This window comes from Nomascus leucogenys, chromosome X (assembly GCF_006542625.1).
Source record: "Nomascus leucogenys isolate Asia chromosome X, Asia_NLE_v1, whole genome shotgun sequence".
NCBI classification, from domain to species: domain Eukaryota; kingdom Metazoa; phylum Chordata; class Mammalia; order Primates; family Hylobatidae; genus Nomascus; species Nomascus leucogenys.
This window is the reverse complement of record NC_044406.1, coordinates 137,847,256-137,867,995: the sequence shown is the minus strand read 5'-3', so window position 1 is coordinate 137,867,995 and position 20,740 is coordinate 137,847,256. Positions and strand designations below refer to the sequence as shown.

Genomic DNA, 20,740 nt, shown 5'->3' with positions numbered 1-20,740 from the left:
ACCATTTGAGACACACAGACACACACATCATTTTGCACATGTTCACTTTATTTTCATCACCATGGGGCATACCCTTTGGGGTGTAAAATGTACTCTATACCCAGTTGGCTACTTATCTGGGGTTAGACCTCTGGAGACTTTTCCAGATAGCCTTGAGGTTTCTGGCCTTGCCCCGGAATTACTGGCTGCCCAAAGAGACACTGGAGAAGCTGCTGGTCTCCTTGCCCTTGTGGTCCTACTGTGGCTCATTTTGATTGAGTTCCTCCTTCGGCTGGTCAGAGCGGCTGGATAGTGTTGGCCCACTCCATTCCTTGGGTTTTTTTGAAGCGGTGGTCTTTTAGGGAGAGCCTTTTGTTCCTGGAACTTCCTTGACGGGTCCTTTTTCCCTTCCGGGTTGTCTTGGGAACCTGGAAGGACAACAGGGAGATCAAAGAAGGGCACTGGCTTGGGGAAGAGGATGGAGGAGGGGTGAGAACAGGGGCTTCATAGAGAAATGGTACAGGCTGGGGTGGGGGTTGTGCCAGGGGAGGACAGGGTAGGAGTCAGAGCTTGGGTGGGCCGTTCGCTTTGATAAGGCTTCTGGGCCAGGGTTGAGAGGATGCTTTCCACGTTCTTGCCTCTTTGGTGTTGGTGGGTGGTTGTTGAGCAATGGGCTGGAGGCTCGTGGTTTCCCGGACATCTTCACCAGACCAGCGTCTCTCAATAGTCTACTCCAGTCCACCTGGTCTCTCCATGCCTCCTCCAGGACAGTGAAGGCAGGCCAGCAGGCTAGAAACTCACACTGCATTTTTATGTTAGTTTTGTGGCAGAATTCCTTTTCCAGGAAACCTTGGTCTTTTCTCTTAACACCTTCAACTAATTGGATGAGACCCATCCACATTATGGAAGTTAAACTGCTTTCCTTAAAGTCAACTGATTGTAAATGCTGATCACATCTACAAAACACCTTCACAGCAATATCTAGACTACTGTTTGACCACACAACTGAGCAGTATAGCCTAGACAGGTTGACACATAATACTAGCCATTGCACATATCTTGCACCATACAGAAATGTAACTCAAAATGAACTACGGACTTTATATGTCAAAATTACTTTTTTTTTTTTTCTAGGAGGAAAGAAAAAAATTGTGTTACCTGAGGTTATGTCTTAGTCAGCTCAGGCTGCCATAACAAAATGTCATTCACTGAGTAGCTAAAACAACAGAAATTTATTTTTTTTTTCACAGTTTTGAAGTCTGGAAGTCCTAGATCAAGGACTGGCGGGGTTGTCTTCTGGTGATGGCCTTATTCGTGGCTTGCAGATGGCCCTTTATTAATATGCCCATTCTTGGCCTTTCCTCTGGGCATGTGCAGAGAGAGAGAGAGAAAGAGAGAGAGAGAGAGAGAAAGAGAGAGAGAGAGAAAGGTCATGCAGGCACAAAAGTACTTTCTTCTGTCTCTTCTCCCTTCTTATAACTACACTAATTCTATGGGATCAAGGTCTCACCCTTCTGGCCTCTTTTAACATTAATCACTTCCTTAGAAGCCTCATGTCCAAATACAGACACCCTGGGGCTGAGGGCTTCAAAATATGAATTTGGTGGAGGACATAAGCATTAGCAAAGAATAGACACATAGACTAATAAAACAGAATAGAGCTCAGAAATAGACCTGCACACATATAGTCAGGTGATTCACAACAAAGGCAATAATGGTGAAAGTACAGGTTTTCCAACAAAAGGTGCCTGACCAATTAGACATCTATACACAAATTATAATAACCTGGACATATCCTTACATATTCCATGAAAACTCACTCAAGATACATCATAGGTCTAATGAAAAGTGCAAAAACAATACAACCACTGTAAGAAAACATAAAAGAAAATCCACATAACTTTGAGTTTGGAGATGAGTTTTTAAATTCAACACCAAAAGCATGATCAAGGAAAGAAAAATTTGCCAAGTTGATTTTATTAAAATAAAAATCTTATGCTCTTCAAAGGACAATGTTAAGAGAATGAAAACAGAAGCCACAGTCTAGCAGAAAACATCTGTGGTACACATATGTGACAAAGAACTTGTCTCTACAATATATACAAATTCTTAAAGCTCAATGATAGAAAAAAATGAAAATAGTCAAAGATCTGAACACACACTACACAAAAGAAGATACACACATGGCAAATAAGCATAATAAAAGTACTGAGCACCCTTTGGCATTAGATAATTGTGTACTAAAATGAGATACCACTACACACCTGTTAGAATGTCCAAAATCCATAAAAAACCAAAACAAAGAAAACAAAACCAAGACCAATTGCCAGGGAAGATGTGGAGCAACAGAAACTCTCCTTCATTGCTGGTGGAAATGCAAAATGGTACAGCCACTTTGGAAGACAGTTTGGCGTTTTCTTAAAAAAATGAAAATAGACTTAGCACAAGATTCAGCAGCCATACTCAATCAATTTACTCAACTGATTTGAAAACTTATGTCTACGTAAAAATTTGTATATGAACGTATACAATAGCTTATTTCACAATCACCAAAAATAGAAGCATCCAAAATGTATTTCATTTGGTGAATGGATATAAATATATACACATATATATACATATATATATATGATTAACCAGACATTGATACTACTGCTCCTCAATGAAAAGAAATAAGTTATGAGCCACACAAAGTTATACATGACTCTTCAGTTCATTATGCTAAGTGAAAGAAACCAGTCTAAAAAGGCTACATAGTATAAGATTCTATTTATATGACACTCTGGAAAATGCAAAATTATAAAGATGAAAAACCTATCAGTGGTGGCCATGGGGTTTATCCGACAAGCACAAGGGATTTATCAGAGCAGTGAAACTAGTATGCATAATACTGTAATGGCGGTTGCATGCTTGCTTTGGTCTGAATATTTGTGTTGCCACAAAATTCATCTGCTGAAATACCAAGGTGATGGTATTAGGTAGAAGGTGGGGTATTTGGAGTATGACTAGATCATGAGAGCAGAGTCCTCATGAATGGGATTAGTGTCTTTATAAAACAGACTCCACAGAGATCCCTTACCCCTTCTTGCATGTGAGGACCTAGGGAAAAGGCAGCTGTCTATGAACTAGGGAGCAGGACTCCACCAGACATGAAATCTGCCAGCACCTTGATCTTGGACTTCCCAACCTCCAGAATGTGAGAAATAAAGTTGCGTTGTTTATCAGCCACCCAGTCTACACTATTTTTGTTATGGAAGCCCAAACGGACTAAGACAATGGCACGAGGCATTTGTCAAAACCCATAGATCTTTAAAGCACAAACAGTGAAGCTTAACGTATGTAAAGCCTAAAAGTAACTTAAGAGGTTGGAGAATCACGGGACGGCAGGTAGAATGTTACACACACACACACACACCTAGCTGTATAATAGATATATGAAACCACCACAGCAAAGCAAGTGGGGGGAAATGTTAACATATTTTGTACTCCATCAAAGAAATATATATTTTATAAAGTATAAGTTGGCCAGATAAGTGTGTAAAATAGTTGAACATTTGATAATCATTTATTTAATTTTTTAGATATGAAAACTATTGGCTTTTTGTTTAAAAAAAAACCTTATCTTTTAAAAATGCATATTAAGTTATTTAGAGATGAAACGGTATAATGCCTTAGATTTGCTCCATATTATTCCAGCAGCTCATATGCAGGTAGACGAGTGTTTAACTGGAACCAGATTTGCTGTGTATTTAAAGATGTTCATGCTCGGTATCAAGTATCCTGGGTTCATTATATTAGTTTCTGTTATTCTGTATGTGTGAAGGCTTTCCCTAATAAAACTTTTTTTATCATAAATATGCCATTAAAAGTGAAATCCTAAATGAAACTGACCGCTTTGTAGAAATAAAATAAATAAGTAACCAAACTGATCCAAAGAGGAAAAGAAAACTTTTAACTATACAAACAGAAACTGTACAATATTCCAAGCTCAAGCCACCCTCAAACGTTTCAGGTTAGACAGCTTTGGAGGCCAATTTTACCAAATGATCAGGGAAAACTAACCACCGACTTATATCAACTCTTCCAGAACATACAAAGATTGACAGTTGTTCAATTCATTCTCCCAGGCTAGCCTTCCTGGACTTAAAAACCAGATGAGGACCACATACCTCCCCTGACGGAAAAAGAACACATCAAGTAAGCTCTCTTACACAGCAGTAAATATCCTACATAAATTAGTAGTATATTAAACGAATAAACAGGCTCTGCCCAAGGAAATAAAAGATGATTTAACATTAGAAAAAAAACTATTTCATTGTGATTCCTTACATACAAAATGGAAGAGAAAAAAATTTGATCCTGCCAACAGGTACAGAAAAAGCTTTTTAAATAAATCTAATATGAATTCATGGTAAAAAAGAAAATATTTAGGTAACCTATACTGAAAGAGAACTCCTATTTCCTAAAATCAACAGCAAACATACTTAAATGTCAAATGTTCGAAGAATTATCATTCAAGTCAGGAATGAGAAGTAGATGTAGCCTATTATCTCTACATTTGAAATCAAGATTGAGACACAAAGAGCTATAAGTACCAAAATGAGTAAGTGGTATGAATATTGGAAAAACATGTAATGTTTAGTGATAATACCATTAACGATCTTGAAAATTCAAAGGAAAAGGCATGTGGAATATTCAAGTGCATCGGCCTTCAGAACGAGGTGTGCAACAGATTACCACAGCAAAATCAAAATCTTCACCTCACGAAAGCAATAACTAACTACAACAATTAATAGACAATATGCCATTTGCAATAGCAACAAAATCCAGGAATTACTTGAATAGAAGTCTAATAAAAATGTATAAGTTGTTTATAGAGGCAACTATCGAAGTGTACTGACATATTCAGGAAAAAAGAGCTCGACATACATAGAGGAGTATAACATATTCATTCATGGGGAACACAACAGTGTAAAAATGTAAGCTCAGCTTAAATTATTTACAGTTTAGTGTCTTACCTGTAGCCGCCGACATTACAAGCAAATTTGGGCTGCTGTGCTCTGCTTCCCAAATCAACCCTGGAAAATTATAGAATGGAAACAGAAAGTGAAAAACCAGTATCAGCAAGAAAATCTACCCAACAAAACAGGGCCAGTCCAGGGTGAGACTGAAGACCTTGTTGAGCTGGTACTTGTGTTTGACACTTGCCATGTCGGTTAGAGGGGGGTTAGAGGCAGAGATTTTGGTGAGGTTTGTACCCTGCCTAGACGGCAGATGACAGAATGGGTAGAATAAAAGTTTTAAATTTTCCACTTCACTTCATTGCACAATCTGAGGCAGCCCCTGAAAACACGATGCCAAGAGCCCTAGGTAACAGCAGGACACCAGGAAAATTTGGTTGGTTAAGGCAGTATGACTCCAGAGTTCTGCTAATAACAACCTGGAACCAACATAGTGGGAGAGGAATTACGTTTTAGAAAAAAATTCCTTCAACAGAACACAAAGACTGGAATAGAAGTGGATTAGGATAATCAGAGTGAATCATGCATACTAAGTGTTAAGTGTTAGTTCATAGAAATAAATATACATATTGCTACCTACATATATACTTGGAAGATATGTAAACCCTATTTCTTCAATTCAGAGAATAAATCATTTAGGACCAAAGGTTTGCCAAGTGTAGCTCTGGCTGGGGAGGGGCCCCTGTGGGAAGGTGTCTGTCTTCTCCCAGAGGCCACTACAATCGTGGGAGCTCCTGCCCTGCAGGGAGCACCTGGCCTGGGACTCGCAGACATTCTGTACAAGGGGTGCAGCTGTGCAAATGCACAGATGTGACAGAAACAGAGCATCTCCTGCCCATCACTTTGTCCAAAAGCCGGAGATGAGGAAGAAGACCCTCCTGAGTGAGGACTGAGGGTCCACACCGCCCCCACCCCCCACCACAGAGGGACCACAGAAGCCAGTCAGCCCCTCTTGTCAGCCCTGGTAAACTTAGGCAATGATGTCACCCCGACTGCATCCCTTCCCCCAATGCCACTTCAGGGGGACTCAGAGTCAGAGACTTGGTCTGAGGGGAGCAGACACAATCTGCAGAGGATGGCGGCCCAGGCTCAGCCAGGCATCCAAGTCAGGACCAAAAGCCCCGGAGGTCGTCCCTGAGGGATGACCAAAAGCCCTTCCCACCCCTAACTCCCCCGACCCCACCAGGATCTACAGCTTCAGGATCCCCGTCCCTATCCCTACCCGTACCCCCAACACCATCTTCATGCTTACCTCCACCTCCATCCAGATCCTCATCCAGGAAGAATCCAGTTCCACCCCTGCTATGAACCCAGGGAAGTCACGGGGCCGGATGTGACGCCACTGACTTGCGCATTGGGGGTCAGAGGACAGCGAGATTCTCGCCCTGAGCAATGGCCTGATGTCGGCGGAGGGAAGCAAGCCCAGGCTCGGTGAGGAGGCAAGGTAAGACGCTGAGGGAGGACTGAGGCGGGCCTCACCCAGACAAAGGGCCCCAAATAATCCAGCGCTGCCTCTGCTGCCGGGCCTGGACCACCCCGCAGGGGAAGACTTCTCAGGCTGAGTCACCACCACCTCACCCCACCACCCCCTGCCGCTTTAACCGCAGGGAACTCTGGCGTAAGAGCTTTATGTTACCAGGGCAGGGCTGGTTAGAAGAGAGTAGGGCCCAGGCTCTGCCAGGAGTCAAGGGCAGGGCCCCGAGAGGGGACTGAGGGTAACCCCCCTGCACCCCACCACCATTCCCATCCCCCAACACCAACCCCACCGCCATCCCCCAACACCAACCCCACCCCCATTGCTCAAACATCAACGGCACCCCCAAACCCCGATTCCCATCCCCAGCCCCATCCTGGCAGAGTCGGAGCTTTGCGCCTGCAATCAACCCACGGAAGCTCCGGGAATGGCGGCCAGGCACGCAGCTCCTGACGTTCACCTCTATGGCTAAGGGAGGGAAGGGGTTGGGTATCGTGAGTACGGACTTTGGGATGCAGAGGAAGGGCCCAGGCCCTCCTGGAAGACAGTGGAGTCCGGAGGGCTCCCAGCATGCCAGGACAGGGGGCCCACTGTACCCCTGTCTCAAACTGAGGCACCTTTTCATTCGGCCGCGGGAATCTTAGGGATGCAGACCCACTTCCGCAGGGGGTTGGGGCCCAGCCCTGTGAGGAGTCAAGGGGAGGAAGAAGAAGGAGGACTGAGGGGACCTTGGAGTCCAGATCAGTGGGAACCTTGGGCTGGGGGATCTTGGGCACAGTGGCCTAATGTGCCCTGTGCTCATTGCGCCTTCAGGGTGACAGAGAGTTGAGGGCTGTGGTCTGAGGAGTGGCACTTCAGGTCAGCAGAGGGAGGAATCCCAGGATCTGCCAGACCCAGGATCTGCCGGACCCATCATGAGGACTGGGGATACCCCCGGCCCAGAAAGAAGGGACTCCACAGAGTCTGGCTGTCCCTTATTCTTAGCTCTGGGGGAACCCGATCAGGGATGGCTCTAATTGGCAATCTCATTTGTGCCACAGGCAGGAGGTTGGGGAACCCTCAGGGAGATAAGGTGTTGGTGTAAAGAGGAGCTGTCTGCTCATTTCAGGGGGTTGGGGGTTGAGGAAGGGCAGGCCCCGGCAGGAGTAAAGCTGAGTAACCCACAGGAGGCCATCAGAAGCCTCACCCTAGAACCAAAGGGGTCAGCCCTGGACAACCCACCTGGGAGTGACAGGATGTGGCTCCTCCTCACTTCTGTTTCCAGATCTCAGGGAGTTGAGGACCTTTTCTTCAGAGGGTGGCTCAGGTCAACACAGGGGCCCCCATGTAGTCGACAGACACAGTGGTCCTAAGATCTACCAAGCGTCCAGGTGAGAAGCCTGAGGTAGGATTGAGGGTACCCCTGGGCCAGAACGCAGACAGGGGGCCCCACAGAAATCTGCCCTGCCCCTGCTGTTCCCTCAGAGAGCCTGGGCAAGGCTGTCGGCTGAGGTCTCTCCATTATGCTGGGATCTTTGATGTCAGGGAAAGGGAGGCCTTGGTCTGAAGGGGCTGCACTCAGGTCACTAGAGGGAGGCTCTCAGGCCCTAGCAGGAGTAGCTGTGAGGACCAAGCAGGCTCGTCACCCAGGACACCTGGACTCCAATGAATTTGGACATCTCTCATTGTCCTTTGCGGGAGGACCTGGTTACGTATGGCCAGATGTTGGTCCCCTCATGTCCTTCTGTACCGTATCAGGGATGTGAATTCTTGACATGAGAGTTTCTTTGGCCAGCAAAAGGGCGGTATTAGGCCCTGCAAGGAGAAAGGTGAGGGCCCTGAGTGAGCACAGAAGGGACTCTCCACCCCAGTAGAGTGGGGACCTCACAGAGTCTGGCCAACCCTCCTGACAATTTTGGGAATCTGTGGCTGTACTTGCAGTCTGCACCCTGAGGCCCGTGGATTCCTCTCCCAGGAATCAGGAGCTCCAGGAACAAGGCAGTGAGGCCTTGGTCTGAGGCAGTGTCCTGAGGTCACAGACCAGAGGGGATGCAGACAGTGCCAACACTGAAGGTTTGCCTTGAATGCACACCAAGGGCCCCACCCGCCCCAGAACACATGGGACTCCAGAGCGCCTGGCCTCACCCTCCCTACTGTCATTCCTTCAGCCTCAGCATGCGCTGGCCGGCTGTACCCTGAGGTGCCCTCTCACTTGCTCCTTCAGGTTCTGAGGAGACAGGCCGACAAGGAGGACTGGAGGCTCCAGAGGAGCACTAGCTCCTGCCCACACTCCCGCCTGCTGCCCTGACCGGAGTCATCATGCCTCTTGAGCAGAGGAGTCAGCACTGCAGTCCTGAAGAAGGCCTTGAGGCCCGAGGAGAGGCCCTGGGCTTGGAGGGTGCGCAGCCTCCTGCTACTGAGGAGCAAGACGCTGCCTCCACCTCCTCTACTCTAGTGGAAGTCACCCTGGGGGAGGTGCCTGCTGCCGAGTCACCAAGTCCTCCCCACAGTCCTCAGGGAGCCTCCACCCTCCCCACTACCATCAACTATACTCTCGGGAGCCAATCCGATGAGGACTCCAGCAACCAAGAAGAGGAGGGGCCGAGCACCTTTCCTGACCTGGAGACCGGCTTCCAAGTAGCACTCAGTAGGAAGATGGCTGAGTTGGTTCATTTCCTGCTCCTCAAGTATCGAGCCAGGGAGCCGTTCACAAAGGCAGAAATGCTGGGGAGTGTCATCAGAAATTACCAGCGCTTCTTTCCTGTGATCTTCAGCAAAGCCTCCGAGTACGTGCAACTGGTCTTTGGCATCGAGGTGGTGGAAGTGGTCCCCAACGGCCACTTGTACATCCTTGTCACCTGCCTGGGCCTCTCCTATGATGGCCTGCTGGGTGACAATCAGATCATGCCCAAAACAGGCCTCCTGATAATCGTCCTGGCCATAATCGCAATAGAGGGCGACTGTGCCCGTGAGGAGAAAATCTGGGAGGAGCTGAGTGTGTTGGAGGCGTCTGATGGGAGGGAGGACAGTGTCTTCGCGCATCCCAGGAAGCTACTCACCCAAGATTTGGTGCAGGAAAACTACCTGGAGTACCGGCAGGTGCCCGGCAGTGATCCTGCATGCTACGAGTTCCTGTGGGGTCCAAGGGCCCTCGTTGAAACCAGCTATGTGAAAGTCCTGCACCATATGCTAAAGATCAGTGGAGGACCTCACATTTCCTACCCACCCCTGCATGAATGGGCTTTGAGAGAGGGGGAAGAGTGAGTCTGAGCACGAGTTGCAGCGGGGGCCAGTGGGAGGGGGTCTGGGCCAGTGCACCTTCCAGGGCCCCATCCATTAGCTTCCACTGCCTCGTGTGACATGAGGCCCATTCTTCACTCTTTGAAGAGAGTAGTCAGTGTTGTTAGTAGTGAGTTTCTATTCTATTGGATGACTTTGAGATTGATCTTTGTTTCCTGTTGGAATTGTTCAAATGTTCCTTTTAACGGATGGTTGAATGAACTTCAGCATCCAAGTGTGTGAATGACAGTAGTCACACATAGTGCTGTTTATATAGTTTAGGAGTAAGAGTCTTGTTTTTTATTCAGATTGCGAAATCCATTCCATTTTGTGAATTGTGACATAATAACAGCAGTGGAAAAAGTATGTGCTTAGAATTGTGAAAGAATTAGCAGTAGAATACATGAGATAAAGACCTCAAGAAGTTAAAAGATACTTAATTCTTGCCTTATACCTCACTCTATTCTGTAAATTTGAAAAAAAAAACATGGATACCTGGATATGCTTGGCTTCTTTGAGAATGTAAGAGAAATTAAATCTGAATAAATAATTCGTCCTGTTCACTGGATCATTTCTTTCCCATTCACTCAGCATCTGCTCTGTGGAAGGCCCTGGGTTAGTAGTGGGGATGCTGAGGTAAGCAAGACTCACGCCTACCCATAGGGTTGTAGAGTCTAGGACCTGCAGTCATATAATTAAGGTGGCGAGAAGTCCTGTAAGATGTAGAGGAAATGCAAGAAAGGGGTGAGGGTGTGGGGCTCCAGGTGAGAGTTGTGGAGTGTAAATGCCCTGAGCTGGGGCATTTTGGACTTTGGGAACCTGCGGTTCCTTCTGAAGGAGATGACTCTAATGAAGCTGGGTGGGTCCAGGGCCAGATTCTCAGTGGATGAGAGAAAAGCCTGGAATGGAAAGCAACTCCGAGTAGTTTATTTCGGATGGGGGATGAACAGAGAGGAATCTCCACCTGGGGCTGGAATGGAAGGTGTCCTGTGCTTTTGTCCCACTGCTATTGAACACAACCCAAGATCTGGGTGATGAAAATCTATCATCTGCAAGGGTTTCCTGAGCAACAAGGCTGAATTTCCCAGAAGGGTGACCCAGAAGCCCCTGGCCAGGTGCTTTTCTGCCACGCAAGGAGAACCAGAGCTGACTCCATTAAAAGGGCATTCTAACTAGGTTATCTCAAGTGCAATTTGACCAATTGTAAGCACGGGCTAGATTTTGGATGGTAACAAAATGGATGAAAATAGTGTTTTGGGTGGGAAAGCAGCTGGGAGAGAGGGGAGGAATTGGTCTTTGACACACATTCTAGGAGTTTTGAGTTGCACCTGGCTGGGCAAAACTCCCGCACACACAAAGTTTGAAGTGCATTCTCTAAGAGGAAATACGTAACTGAATTTTACAAGTGAAGCTTCCTTTTTGGGCTAATTATTCCATGTCCTATTGAGCTGTGTGTTCTCTGATGACTCCTGGACAACAACAACAACAACAACAAAGTCCCAGAGTGTTAGTGCCTAGGCTTTAAAAATATTGGAAATAACAGCCATCTGCCATTTGTTAAACTTCTAATTTCCACCAGGCCCGGAGTTTCTGTTGCTCCACATCTTCACTGGCAATTGGTCTTGGTTTTGTTTTCTTTGTTTTGCCTTTTCATGGATTTTGGACATTCTAATAGGTGTGTAGTGGTATCTCATTTTAGTACACAATTATCTAATGCCAAAGGACACTCATTATTTTATTATGCTTATTTGCCATGTGTGTATCTTCTTTTGTGTACAGTGTGTTCAGATCTTTGACTATTTTCATTTTTTTCTATCATTGAGCTTTAAGAATTCGTATATATTTTAGAGACAAGTTCTTTGTCACATATGTGTACCACAGATATTTTCTGCTAGACTGTGGCTTCTGTTTTCATTCTCTTAACATTGTCCTTTGAAGAGCATAAAATTTTTATTTTAATAAAATCAACATGGCAAGTTTTTCTTTCCTTGATCATGCTTTTGGTGTTGAATTTAAAAACTCATCTCCAAACTCAAAGTTATGTGGATTTTCTCTTATGTTTACTTTTAGGGGTTGTATAGTTTTTGTATTTTTCATCAGGTCTATGATGTATCTTGAGTTAATTTTCGTGGAATATGTAAGGATATGTCCAGGTTATTATAACTTGTGTATAGATGTCTAATTGGTCAGGCACCTTTTGTTGGAAAACCTGTACTTTCACCATTATTGCCTTTGTTGTGAATCACCTGACTATATGTGTGCAGGTCTATTTCTGAGCTCTATTCTGTTTTATTAGTCTATGTGTCTATTCTTTGCTAATGCTTATGTCCTCCACCAAATTCATATTTTGAAGCCCTCAGCCCCAGGGTGTCAGTATTTGCAGATGAGGCTTCTAAGGTAGTAATTAATGTTAAAAGAGGCCGTAAGGGTGGGAGCTTGATCCCATAGAATTAGTGTAGTTATAAGAAGGGAGAAGAAACAGAAGAAAGTACTTTTGTGCCTGCATGACCTTTCTCTCTCTCTCTCTTTCTTTCTCTCTCTCTTTTCCTCTCTCTCTCTGCACATGCACAGAGGAAAGTCCAAGAACGGACATATTAATAAAGGGCCATCTACAAGCCAGGAATAAGGCCATCACCAGAAGACAACCCCGCCAGTCCTTGATCTGGGACTTCCAGACTTCAAAACTGAAAAAAGATAAATTTCTGTTGTTTCAGCTACTCAGTCAATGGCATTTTGTTATGGCAGCCTGAGCTAAGACATAACCTCAGGTAACACAATTTTTTTTGTTTTCTCCTAGAAAAAAAAAAGTAATGTAATTGTGACATATAAAGTCTGTCATTCATCTTGAGTTACATTTTTGTATGCTGCAAGATATTTGCAGTGGCTAGTATTGTGTGTCAACTTGTCTAGGCTACAGTGCTCAGCTGTGTGGTCAAACAGTAGTCTAGATGTTGCTGTGAAGGTATTTTGTAGATTGATCAACATTTACAATCAGTTGACTTTAAGGAAAGCAGTTTAACTTCCATAATGTGGATGGGTTTTATCCAATTAGTTGAAGGTGTTAAGAGAAAAGACCAAGGTTTCCTGGAAAAGGAATTCTGCCACAAAACTAACATAAAAATGCAGTGTGAGTTTCTAGCCTGATGGCCTGCCTTCACTGTCCTGGAGGAGGCATGGAGAGACCAGGTGGACTGGAGTAGACTGTTGAGAGACGCTGGTCTGGTGAAGATGTCCAGGAAACCACGAGCCTCCAGCCCGTTGTCCAACAACCACCCACCAACACCAAAGAGGCAAGGAAGTGGAAAGCATCCTCTCAACCCTGGCCCAGAAGCCCTATCAACGTGAACGGCCCATCCAAGCTCTGACTCCTACCCTGTCCTTGCCTGGCACAACCCCCACCCCAGCCTGTACCATTTCTCTATGAAGCCCCTATTCTCACCCCTCCTCCATCCTCTTCCCCAAACCAGTGCCCTTCCTTCATCTGCCTGTTGGCTTTCCAGGTTCCAAAGACAACCTGGAAGGGAAAAGGGACCCACCAAGGAAGTTCCAGGAACAAAAGGCTCTCCCTAAAAGACCACCGCTTCAAAAACACCCGAGGAATGGAGTGGGCCAACACTATCCAGCCACTCTTACCAGCTGAACGAGGAACTCAATCAAAATGAGCCACAGTAGGACCACAAGGGCAAGGAGACCACCACCTTCTCGAGCGTCTCTTTGGGCAGTCAGTAATTCCAGGGCAAGGCCAGAAACCTCAAGGCTATCTGGAAAGTCTCCAGAGGTCTAACCCCAGATAAGTAGCCAACAGGGTGTAGAGTACATTTTACACCCCAAAGGGTATGCCCCATGGTGATGAAAATAAAATGAACGTGTTGTAAAATGATGTATGTGTCTGTGTGTCTCAAATGGTAGGGGTAGGGAGTAAGGGGGAAGAGGTGGGAGTGTGAGAAGGGAGGAGGTGGGATCCTCTACAATTTCTTTAAATTCAACTTGCTCTTCGTTCTTTGGTTTCCTAGTGTGAAAGTTTTGGTTATTGATTTTAGATTTCATTTTCTAATATAAACATTTAAAATATGCTATACATTTCCCTCAAGGACACACTTTAGCTGAATCCCATTTTTGTATGTATATTTTTATTTTCATTCAACTTAATGTATTTTTAAAATTTTCCTGAGACTCCCTCTTTGACCCATAGGTTATTTAGGAGCATATTTTAAAATGTCCAATATTTGGGCATTTTTCAGATATCTTGGTGTTTGGGTTTGAGTTTAATTGTATTGTGGTCTAAGAAGAGGCTTTCTATTATTTCTATTCTTTTCAATTTGTAAGCTTTGTTTGATGGCCCAGAATACCATCTATCTTGGGAGATATTTCATGCACACTTGAGAGGATTGTTTATTCTGCTATTGTTGAATGCGGTGCTTTTCTTATTCTTTTATTTAGTCAGAGTAGTTAATGGTGCTTTTCAGGTCATCTATATCATTCCTGGTTTTCTGCTTACTTTTTCTCCTAAGTACTGAGAAACAAATCAAAGAGTTTTGAGAAATGTTTAGTCCCATGAAACCACAACCACAGTGAAGGTGAAAAATATATTCATCATCCCCAAAAGTTTCTTCCTGTCTTCTTGCTGTCAAACCATCTCTTCAGTAGAAGTGATCCAAGGTGAGCAGAAGTGAGCATCCACCCACCAAAGAGCATTTTCCCTGTTAACAAAGGCAGGTAGGCACAGAGAGCAGCAGTTGCTTTCACACACAGGCAGCATCCAGGAAGAAAACCAGATCAATTGTGTCACAGAAGGAGAGCTTTCTGGCCTGGACACAGGCTGTCGCTCCCTTTCTTGCACACTGCCAGTCCCCAAGTCTGGCTCTGCCTTCCTGGCCTCCCTGGCTCTGATGGGCGATTCACACCACCTCACCATATCCCCCCACTCCCTGCAGACCGAATTAAGGGCCTTGGCACTTTCTTTTCTTTTGTTGACTTGGTGTTTCCTCAGCATATATTCAATAAAAGTTTTCTGTAGGAATGAATAAGTGCATGGAATGAATGAAATTACCAGGCATGGGAATTCTTTGGTTCAAATTATGGAGTCTGCCCCTCCTGGGCCTCCTGCCTACATGAAGAAACCCACAGTTGTTTCACCTGTGCTCACTTGAGTTCAGAAATTCCATGACAACTACCACGGAGAGGGTCACTGCAGACGCCTTCTCCCCAGGCTCAAACACTGTCGTGGAGGTGAGGATGCTCCCAACAGGATGGTGCATGACGCTTCCTCTATTAGACCAAACACATCCCCATCAGTTTAACAGGGAAGGGTGCCAACTCCACTGCCTGGCCATCCAACCTGCTTACGTACACAGCTTGGGCCAGCCCTCTACCCCAGACGCTGTCTGGTGGCAACACAGGCCTGTGATCAGTGCCCCAGGACGCCTGTCTCCGTGTGCCGAGAGCTCAGAAGCCTCACGAGTCCATCTGAGACATGGTTACCACCTGGATCATTTTCATTGCATGTCCACAGCCAATCCTTCACCTACAGTGTCAGAGCTTACTAGTAGCAGGGCACTCTTCCTCCAACTTCCCCTCCATGCAGCCGTGCTGCCACCTTATACACCTCATAAATATTCCTGGCCTGTCTTGGCTGTTGCTCATCAATCAGCAACCCATTCACATAGTCCAGGCTCTATGGAGGGTCCACAGGGGATAAAACAGGAGCCTGCAGCAGGCTTGAAGACAACTTCCTGCCCTGGGACGCTGGCAAAATTGCACATGACCACTGGAGTGGTGGAGAGAGGGAGCTTGCCCAGAATGATGCAGGGAGCCAGCCATACTCTTCGTGAGAGAGGGAAGGGGATTCTGAGGGAGGGTTGGGTGTCTAGCACACCCCTGGTGTATTCAGTCAACGGGCCTGCCCATTCAGATCACATGGACCCCTCCAGCTGGTGATGATGGTGCTGGAATTTCCTAAGCCTATTCTTGTTCATTGTCCTGCCCTCCCTCCTCTCTTCCCCCTTCTGTCCCTCAGGTCCCTGCCCCCACCGGGCTGAACTCTGGATTCAGACCTCTGAATGCCAGCCCGCCTGGGGAAATGTGGACTTGGTTTCATATATGGTCTGTCATGGACTCTGGCCATTGCTCTCGCCTTGTATTCGTTTATTTTCATACTGCTATCAAGAAATATGTGAGACTGGGTAATTTATAAAGAAAAAGAGTTTTAATGGACGGACAGTTCTACATGGCTGGGGAGGCCTCATGGCAGAAGGCAAAGGAGGAGCAAAGATGTGTCTCACATGGCAGCAGGCAAGAGAGCATGTGCAGGGAAACTGCCCTTTGTGAAAACATCAGATCTCCTAAGACTTATTCACTATGGCGAGAACAGCATGGGAAAAACTTACCCCTGTGATTAAATTACCTCCCACCTGGTCCCTCCCATGACACGTGGAGGTTATAGGAGCTACAATTCAAGATGAGATTTGGGTGGGGAAACAATCAAACCATATCAGTGCTGGATCCTCCCGATTACCCTCATGGGCTAAGGGTGTCCTGTCTGCTCCCCTTCCCTGGCTCCTGTTCATTCTGACCAAATCCTTCTCAAAGTACAAAAGAAATGTCCTGTCCCCATTTCAGAATTTTAAATCATTCCTAGAGAAATGTTACTCAGGATGTCACTGTACAAATCCAACTTTATATGGGTGAGGGATTAAGTTAGTGTGTACTTAACCTAGTTAAACCTAGTTAGAGAAAGTAAAGACACAATTTAAAATAACAGTGAAACAATATTTCTTCACCAAATTTTATTCATAATTTTCACCAAAAATTAGAAGATTGATAACACAAAATCTTTCTGTGAATGTAGGATATTCACATCTATTAATTTGTGAGAAAATTAATTGGTACAGTATTTTTGGAATAAAATTTTGACAATACTTCTAAAAAGCTAAACTATTCACACCATTTCTATATTAACCCAATGTCCATGTTAATATACCTTTCTTACTGGAAAGCATGCATATTTGTCCAAAAACGTATGTTTATTTCAGTTCTATTAATCATAGCAACAAATGGGAATGAATGTATGTGTTTATCAGGAAAAGAAAGGTTTAATTAACTATGGCACACACCTACTTTAGAATTATAGGGAATAGTTACAAAAGTGATGTCAATTGTAGGTACAGTTGTGGGAAGACCTTGCATTCATCTTATTACGTGGCAAAGGCATGTGACATATCAATACGTACATCACTACTTGTGGGTGTTAAAACACTATATATTTTCATAAAACATCCATGTCTAAAAAATCCTAGACTGAGCTTTAAAATGCTGCCCACGGATCTCATCCTCCACACTCTTCTTCATCAAATCACCACCAACTCTTACCCTTCTCCCTCCCTCTCAACTAAGGGAACAACGTCACCAACCTCAGAAGTCAGGTCAATAGAGATTCTCTCCATCAGTTCACAGTCCCTCACTTCCTAAAACTTCCGTGTCTTTCCACCTCACCATCTCCCTCACGCCTCCCATAGACTGAATTAAGGGCACTGCTGCTTTCTTGTATTTTGTTGACTTGGTGTTTCCTCAGCATATATTCAATAAAAGTTTTCTGTAGGAATGAATAAGTGCATGAAATGAATGAAAGTACCAGGCATGGGAATTCTTTGGTTCAAATTATGGAGTCGGTCTGGCCTGGGCCTCCGACCTGCATGAAGAAACCCACAGTTCCTTCACCTGTGCTCACTTGAGTTCAGAAAAACCCGTGGAAACCACCACTGAGAGGGTCACGGCAGACGCCTTCTCCCCAGGCCCAAACACTGTCACGGAGGTGAGGATGCTCCCAAAACGATGCTTCCTGTATTGGACCACGCACGTCCCCATCAGTTTAACAAGAAAAGCTGCAACCTCCACTGCCTTGCCATACAACCTGCTCATGTACACACCTTGGTCCAGCCCCCTACCCCAGACAGTGTCTGCTGGCAACATAAGCCAGCGATCACTGCCCTAGGTCACCTGTCCCCTTCTGTGCCAAGAGTTCAGAAGCCATAGAAGGCTATCTGAGACACAGTTGCCACCTGGATCATTTTCAAGGCACGTCCACAGCCAATCCCTCATCTGCAGAGTCTGAGCTGACTAGTCCCAGGGCACTCTTCCTCCCATTTCTCCTCCGTGCAGCCCCACTGCCCCTTTCAACGCTCATAGGTATTCCTGGCCTGTCTCGGCAGTTGATCATCAGTCAGCAACCCACTCACACAGCCCAGCCTCTATGGAGGGTCCCCAGGGGATAAAACACCAGCCCCAGCAGGCATGAAGACAGCTCCCACATCTGGGACGCTGGTGAAGATGCAAAGGACCACTGGAGTGTTCAAGAGAGGTAGCTGGCCCAGAATGATGCAGGGAGTCAGCCAAGCTCTTCCTGAGAGAGGGAAGGGGATTCTGAGGGCGAGAAGGTTGACCAGCACAGCCCTGGTGCATTCAGCCAACAGGCCTGCCCACTCAGATCACAGGGCCCCCTCCAGCTGGTGATGATGACCCTGGAATTTCCTAACTCTATTCCTATTCACTGTCCTGTATTCCCTCCTCCCTTCACCCTTCTCTCCCTCAGGTCCCTAACCCCACTGGCCTGAAGTCTGGATTTAGAGCTCGGAGTTCCAGCCTGCCTGAGGCTCTGTGGACTTGGTTTCATATGTGGTCTCTCTCATGGACGCTAGCAACGGCTCTCCCCTGGATCCTCCCTGGATCCTCTCTCACATGCTGAGAGTCTCCTGTCTGCTCTCATTTCCTGGCTCCTCTTCGGTCTGACCAAATCCTTCTCAAAGCAGAGAAGAAATGTCCTGCCCACATTTCAGAGTTTTTTTTTTAAATTGACTTTTAATTAAAAGCAACTCGACATTTTAAAAAATTCTACATTCTCCCTTTCCCCTGACATTTGAAATTCTCAATGAAGTCTTTCCTGAGACATTTAAATAGACATTCAACATTATGAGAGTTCCTTCTTTTGGGGGTTTTATAAATACGAAGCACGGAACACATCAAAGTAAAGACATATTTGTTCATCTATTGCTATTCATTTTTCTTTCCCTTTTTCGTCTCCCTCTATTCCAGGCCACACTGTCCCACCCACAACATAGCGAGTGTCTTAGGAGGTCTCATTCTGACTTAAGACTGTCTTAAAGTCTTTTTAATTTTTTCCTGAAACAGAGAAATGTCTTCAGGGGCCAGATAGGTAATATACATGTGAGTTATAGAACAGGAGGAAGTGGGAGAAATGGAATTTAGGTAAGTAAGTTCACATCTTCCTCAAGAACATTCAGATTAAAATTTAAAAGCCATACTGTTCTGATGAGATGAAACAAGCGTACAAGAGCACAATTTCATCCCCATTTTTTTTTTTTTGTTTTTTGTTTTGTTTTTTTTATCTAAGGAGTGTTTTATTTATATTTATTTATTTATTTATTATACTTTAAGTTCTAGGGTACATGTGCACAACATGCAGGTTTGATACATACGTATACATGTGCCATGTTGGTGTGATGCACCCATTAATTCATCATTTACATTAGGTATATCTCCTCAAGCTCTCCCTCCCCCCTCCCCCAACCCGACAACAGGCCCTGGTGTGTGATGTTCCCCTTCCTGTATCCAAGTGTTCTCACTGTTCAATTCCCACCTATGAGTGAGAACATGCAGTGTTTGGTTTTTTGTCCTTGTGATAGTTTGCTGAGAATGATGGTTTCCAGCTTCATCCATGTCCCTACAAACGACATGAACTCATCATTTTTATGGCTGCATAGTATTCCATGGTGTATATGTGCCACATTTTCTTAATCCAGTCTATCATTCTTGGACATTTGGGTTGGTTCCAAGTCTTTGCTATTGTGAATAGTGCCACAATAAACATACGTGTGCATGTCTCTTTATAGCAGCATGATTTATATTCCTTTGGGTATATACCCAGTAATGGGATGGCTGGGTCAAATGGTATTTCTACCTCTAGATCCCTGAGGAATCGCCACACTGACTTCCACAATGGTTGAACTAGTTTAGAGTCCCACCAACAATGTAAAAGTGTTCCTATTTCTCCACATCCTCTCCAGCACCTGTTGTTTCCTGCTTTTTTAATGATGGCCATTCTAACTGGTGAGAGAAGATATCTCACTGTGGTTTTTATTTGCATTTCTCTGATGGCCAGTGATGATGAGCATTTTTTCGTGTGTTTTTTGGCTGCATAAATGTCTTCTTTTGAGAAGTGTTTGTTCATATCCTTTGCCCACTTTTTGATGGGGTTGTTTGTTTTTTTCTTATAAATTTGTTTGAGTTCTTTGTAGATTCTGGATATTAGCCCTTTGTCAGATAAGTAGATTGCAAAAATTTTCTCCCATTCTGTAGGTTGCCTGTTCACTCTAATGGTAGTTTCTTTTGATGTGCAGAAGCTCTTTAGTTTAATTAGATCCCATTTGTCAATTTTGGCTTTTGTTGCCATTGCTTCTGGTGTTTTACACATGAAGTCCTTGCCCATGCCTATGTCCTGAATAGTATTGCCTAGGTTTTCTTCTAGGGTTTTTATGGTTTTAGATCTAACATTTAAGTCTTTAATCCATCTCGAATTAATTTTTGTCTAAGGTGTAAGAAGGGATCCAGTTTCAGTTTTCTACTTATGGCTAGCCAGTTTTCCCAGCACCATCTGTTAAATACAGAATGCTTTCCCCATTTCTTGTTCTTGTCAGGTTTATCAAAGATCAGATGGTTGTAGACGTGTGGTATTATTTCTGAGGGCTCTGTTCTGTTCCATTGGTCTATATCTCTGTTGTGGTACCAGTACCATGCTGTTTTGGTTACTGTAGCCTTGTAGTATAGTTTGAAGTCAGGTAGTGTGATGCTTCCAGCTTTGTTCTTTTGCCTTAGGATTGACTTGGCAATGTGGGCTCTTTTTTGGTTCCATATGAACTTTAAAGTAGTTTTTTCCAATTCTGTGAAGAAAGTCATTGGTAGCTTGATGGGGATGACATTGAATCTATAAATTACC

At 44.9% G+C, this 20,740-nt stretch overlaps 3 protein-coding genes across 8 annotated transcripts; 2 read left to right on the top strand and 1 right to left on the bottom strand.

Moving 5' to 3' along the window:
• Nucleotides 1–27: 27 nt before the first annotated feature.
• On the bottom strand, nt 28–6,304 carry LOC100595188 (chondrosarcoma-associated gene 2/3 protein). 4 transcript variants are annotated; one of them, XM_030807305.1, is made up of 5 exons: nt 6,253–6,304; nt 5,577–5,792; nt 4,998–5,057; nt 618–768; nt 28–407 (listed from the first exon to the last, which is right to left on the bottom strand). In XM_030807305.1, the coding sequence occupies exons 3-5, from the start codon at nt 5,011–5,013 to the stop codon at nt 338–340; spliced, it is 237 nt and encodes a 78-aa protein (XP_030663165.1). In that variant the 5' UTR covers nt 5,014–5,057; nt 5,577–5,792; nt 6,253–6,304; the 3' UTR covers nt 28–337. The 4 variants fall into 4 exon arrangements, with proteins under 4 accessions (XP_030663165.1, XP_030663164.1, XP_030663162.1 ...); XM_030807304.1 differs by lacking the exon at nt 5,577–5,792 and having other exon boundaries at nt 37–407; nt 6,253–6,298; XM_030807302.1 differs by lacking the exons at nt 4,998–5,057; nt 5,577–5,792; nt 6,253–6,304 and having other exon boundaries at nt 338–407; nt 567–880.
• A 37-nt stretch (nt 6,305–6,341) lies between these two features.
• MAGEA12 (MAGE family member A12) lies at nt 6,342–10,282 on the top strand. 3 transcript variants are annotated; one of them, XM_004092556.2, is made up of 3 exons: nt 6,342–6,444; nt 7,739–7,844; nt 8,678–10,282. In XM_004092556.2, exon 3 carries the CDS (start codon nt 8,773–8,775, stop codon nt 9,715–9,717), a length of 945 nt encoding a protein of 314 aa, XP_004092604.2. In that variant the 5' UTR covers nt 6,342–6,444; nt 7,739–7,844; nt 8,678–8,772; the 3' UTR covers nt 9,718–10,282. The 3 variants fall into 3 exon arrangements, with proteins under 3 accessions (XP_004092604.2, XP_004092602.2, XP_004092603.2); XM_004092555.2 differs by lacking the exon at nt 6,342–6,444 and adding an exon at nt 6,447–6,618; XM_004092554.2 differs by lacking the exon at nt 7,739–7,844.
• Nucleotides 10,283–12,759: 2,477 nt separating this feature from the next.
• Nucleotides 12,760–13,302, top strand: LOC100596107 (chondrosarcoma-associated gene 2/3 protein). Its single transcript, XM_030807306.1, is given in 2 exon segments — nt 12,760–13,073; nt 13,233–13,302. Coding segments are annotated over 2 exon segments (384 nt in total).
• The last annotated feature ends 7,438 nt before the right edge of the window (nt 13,303–20,740 follow it).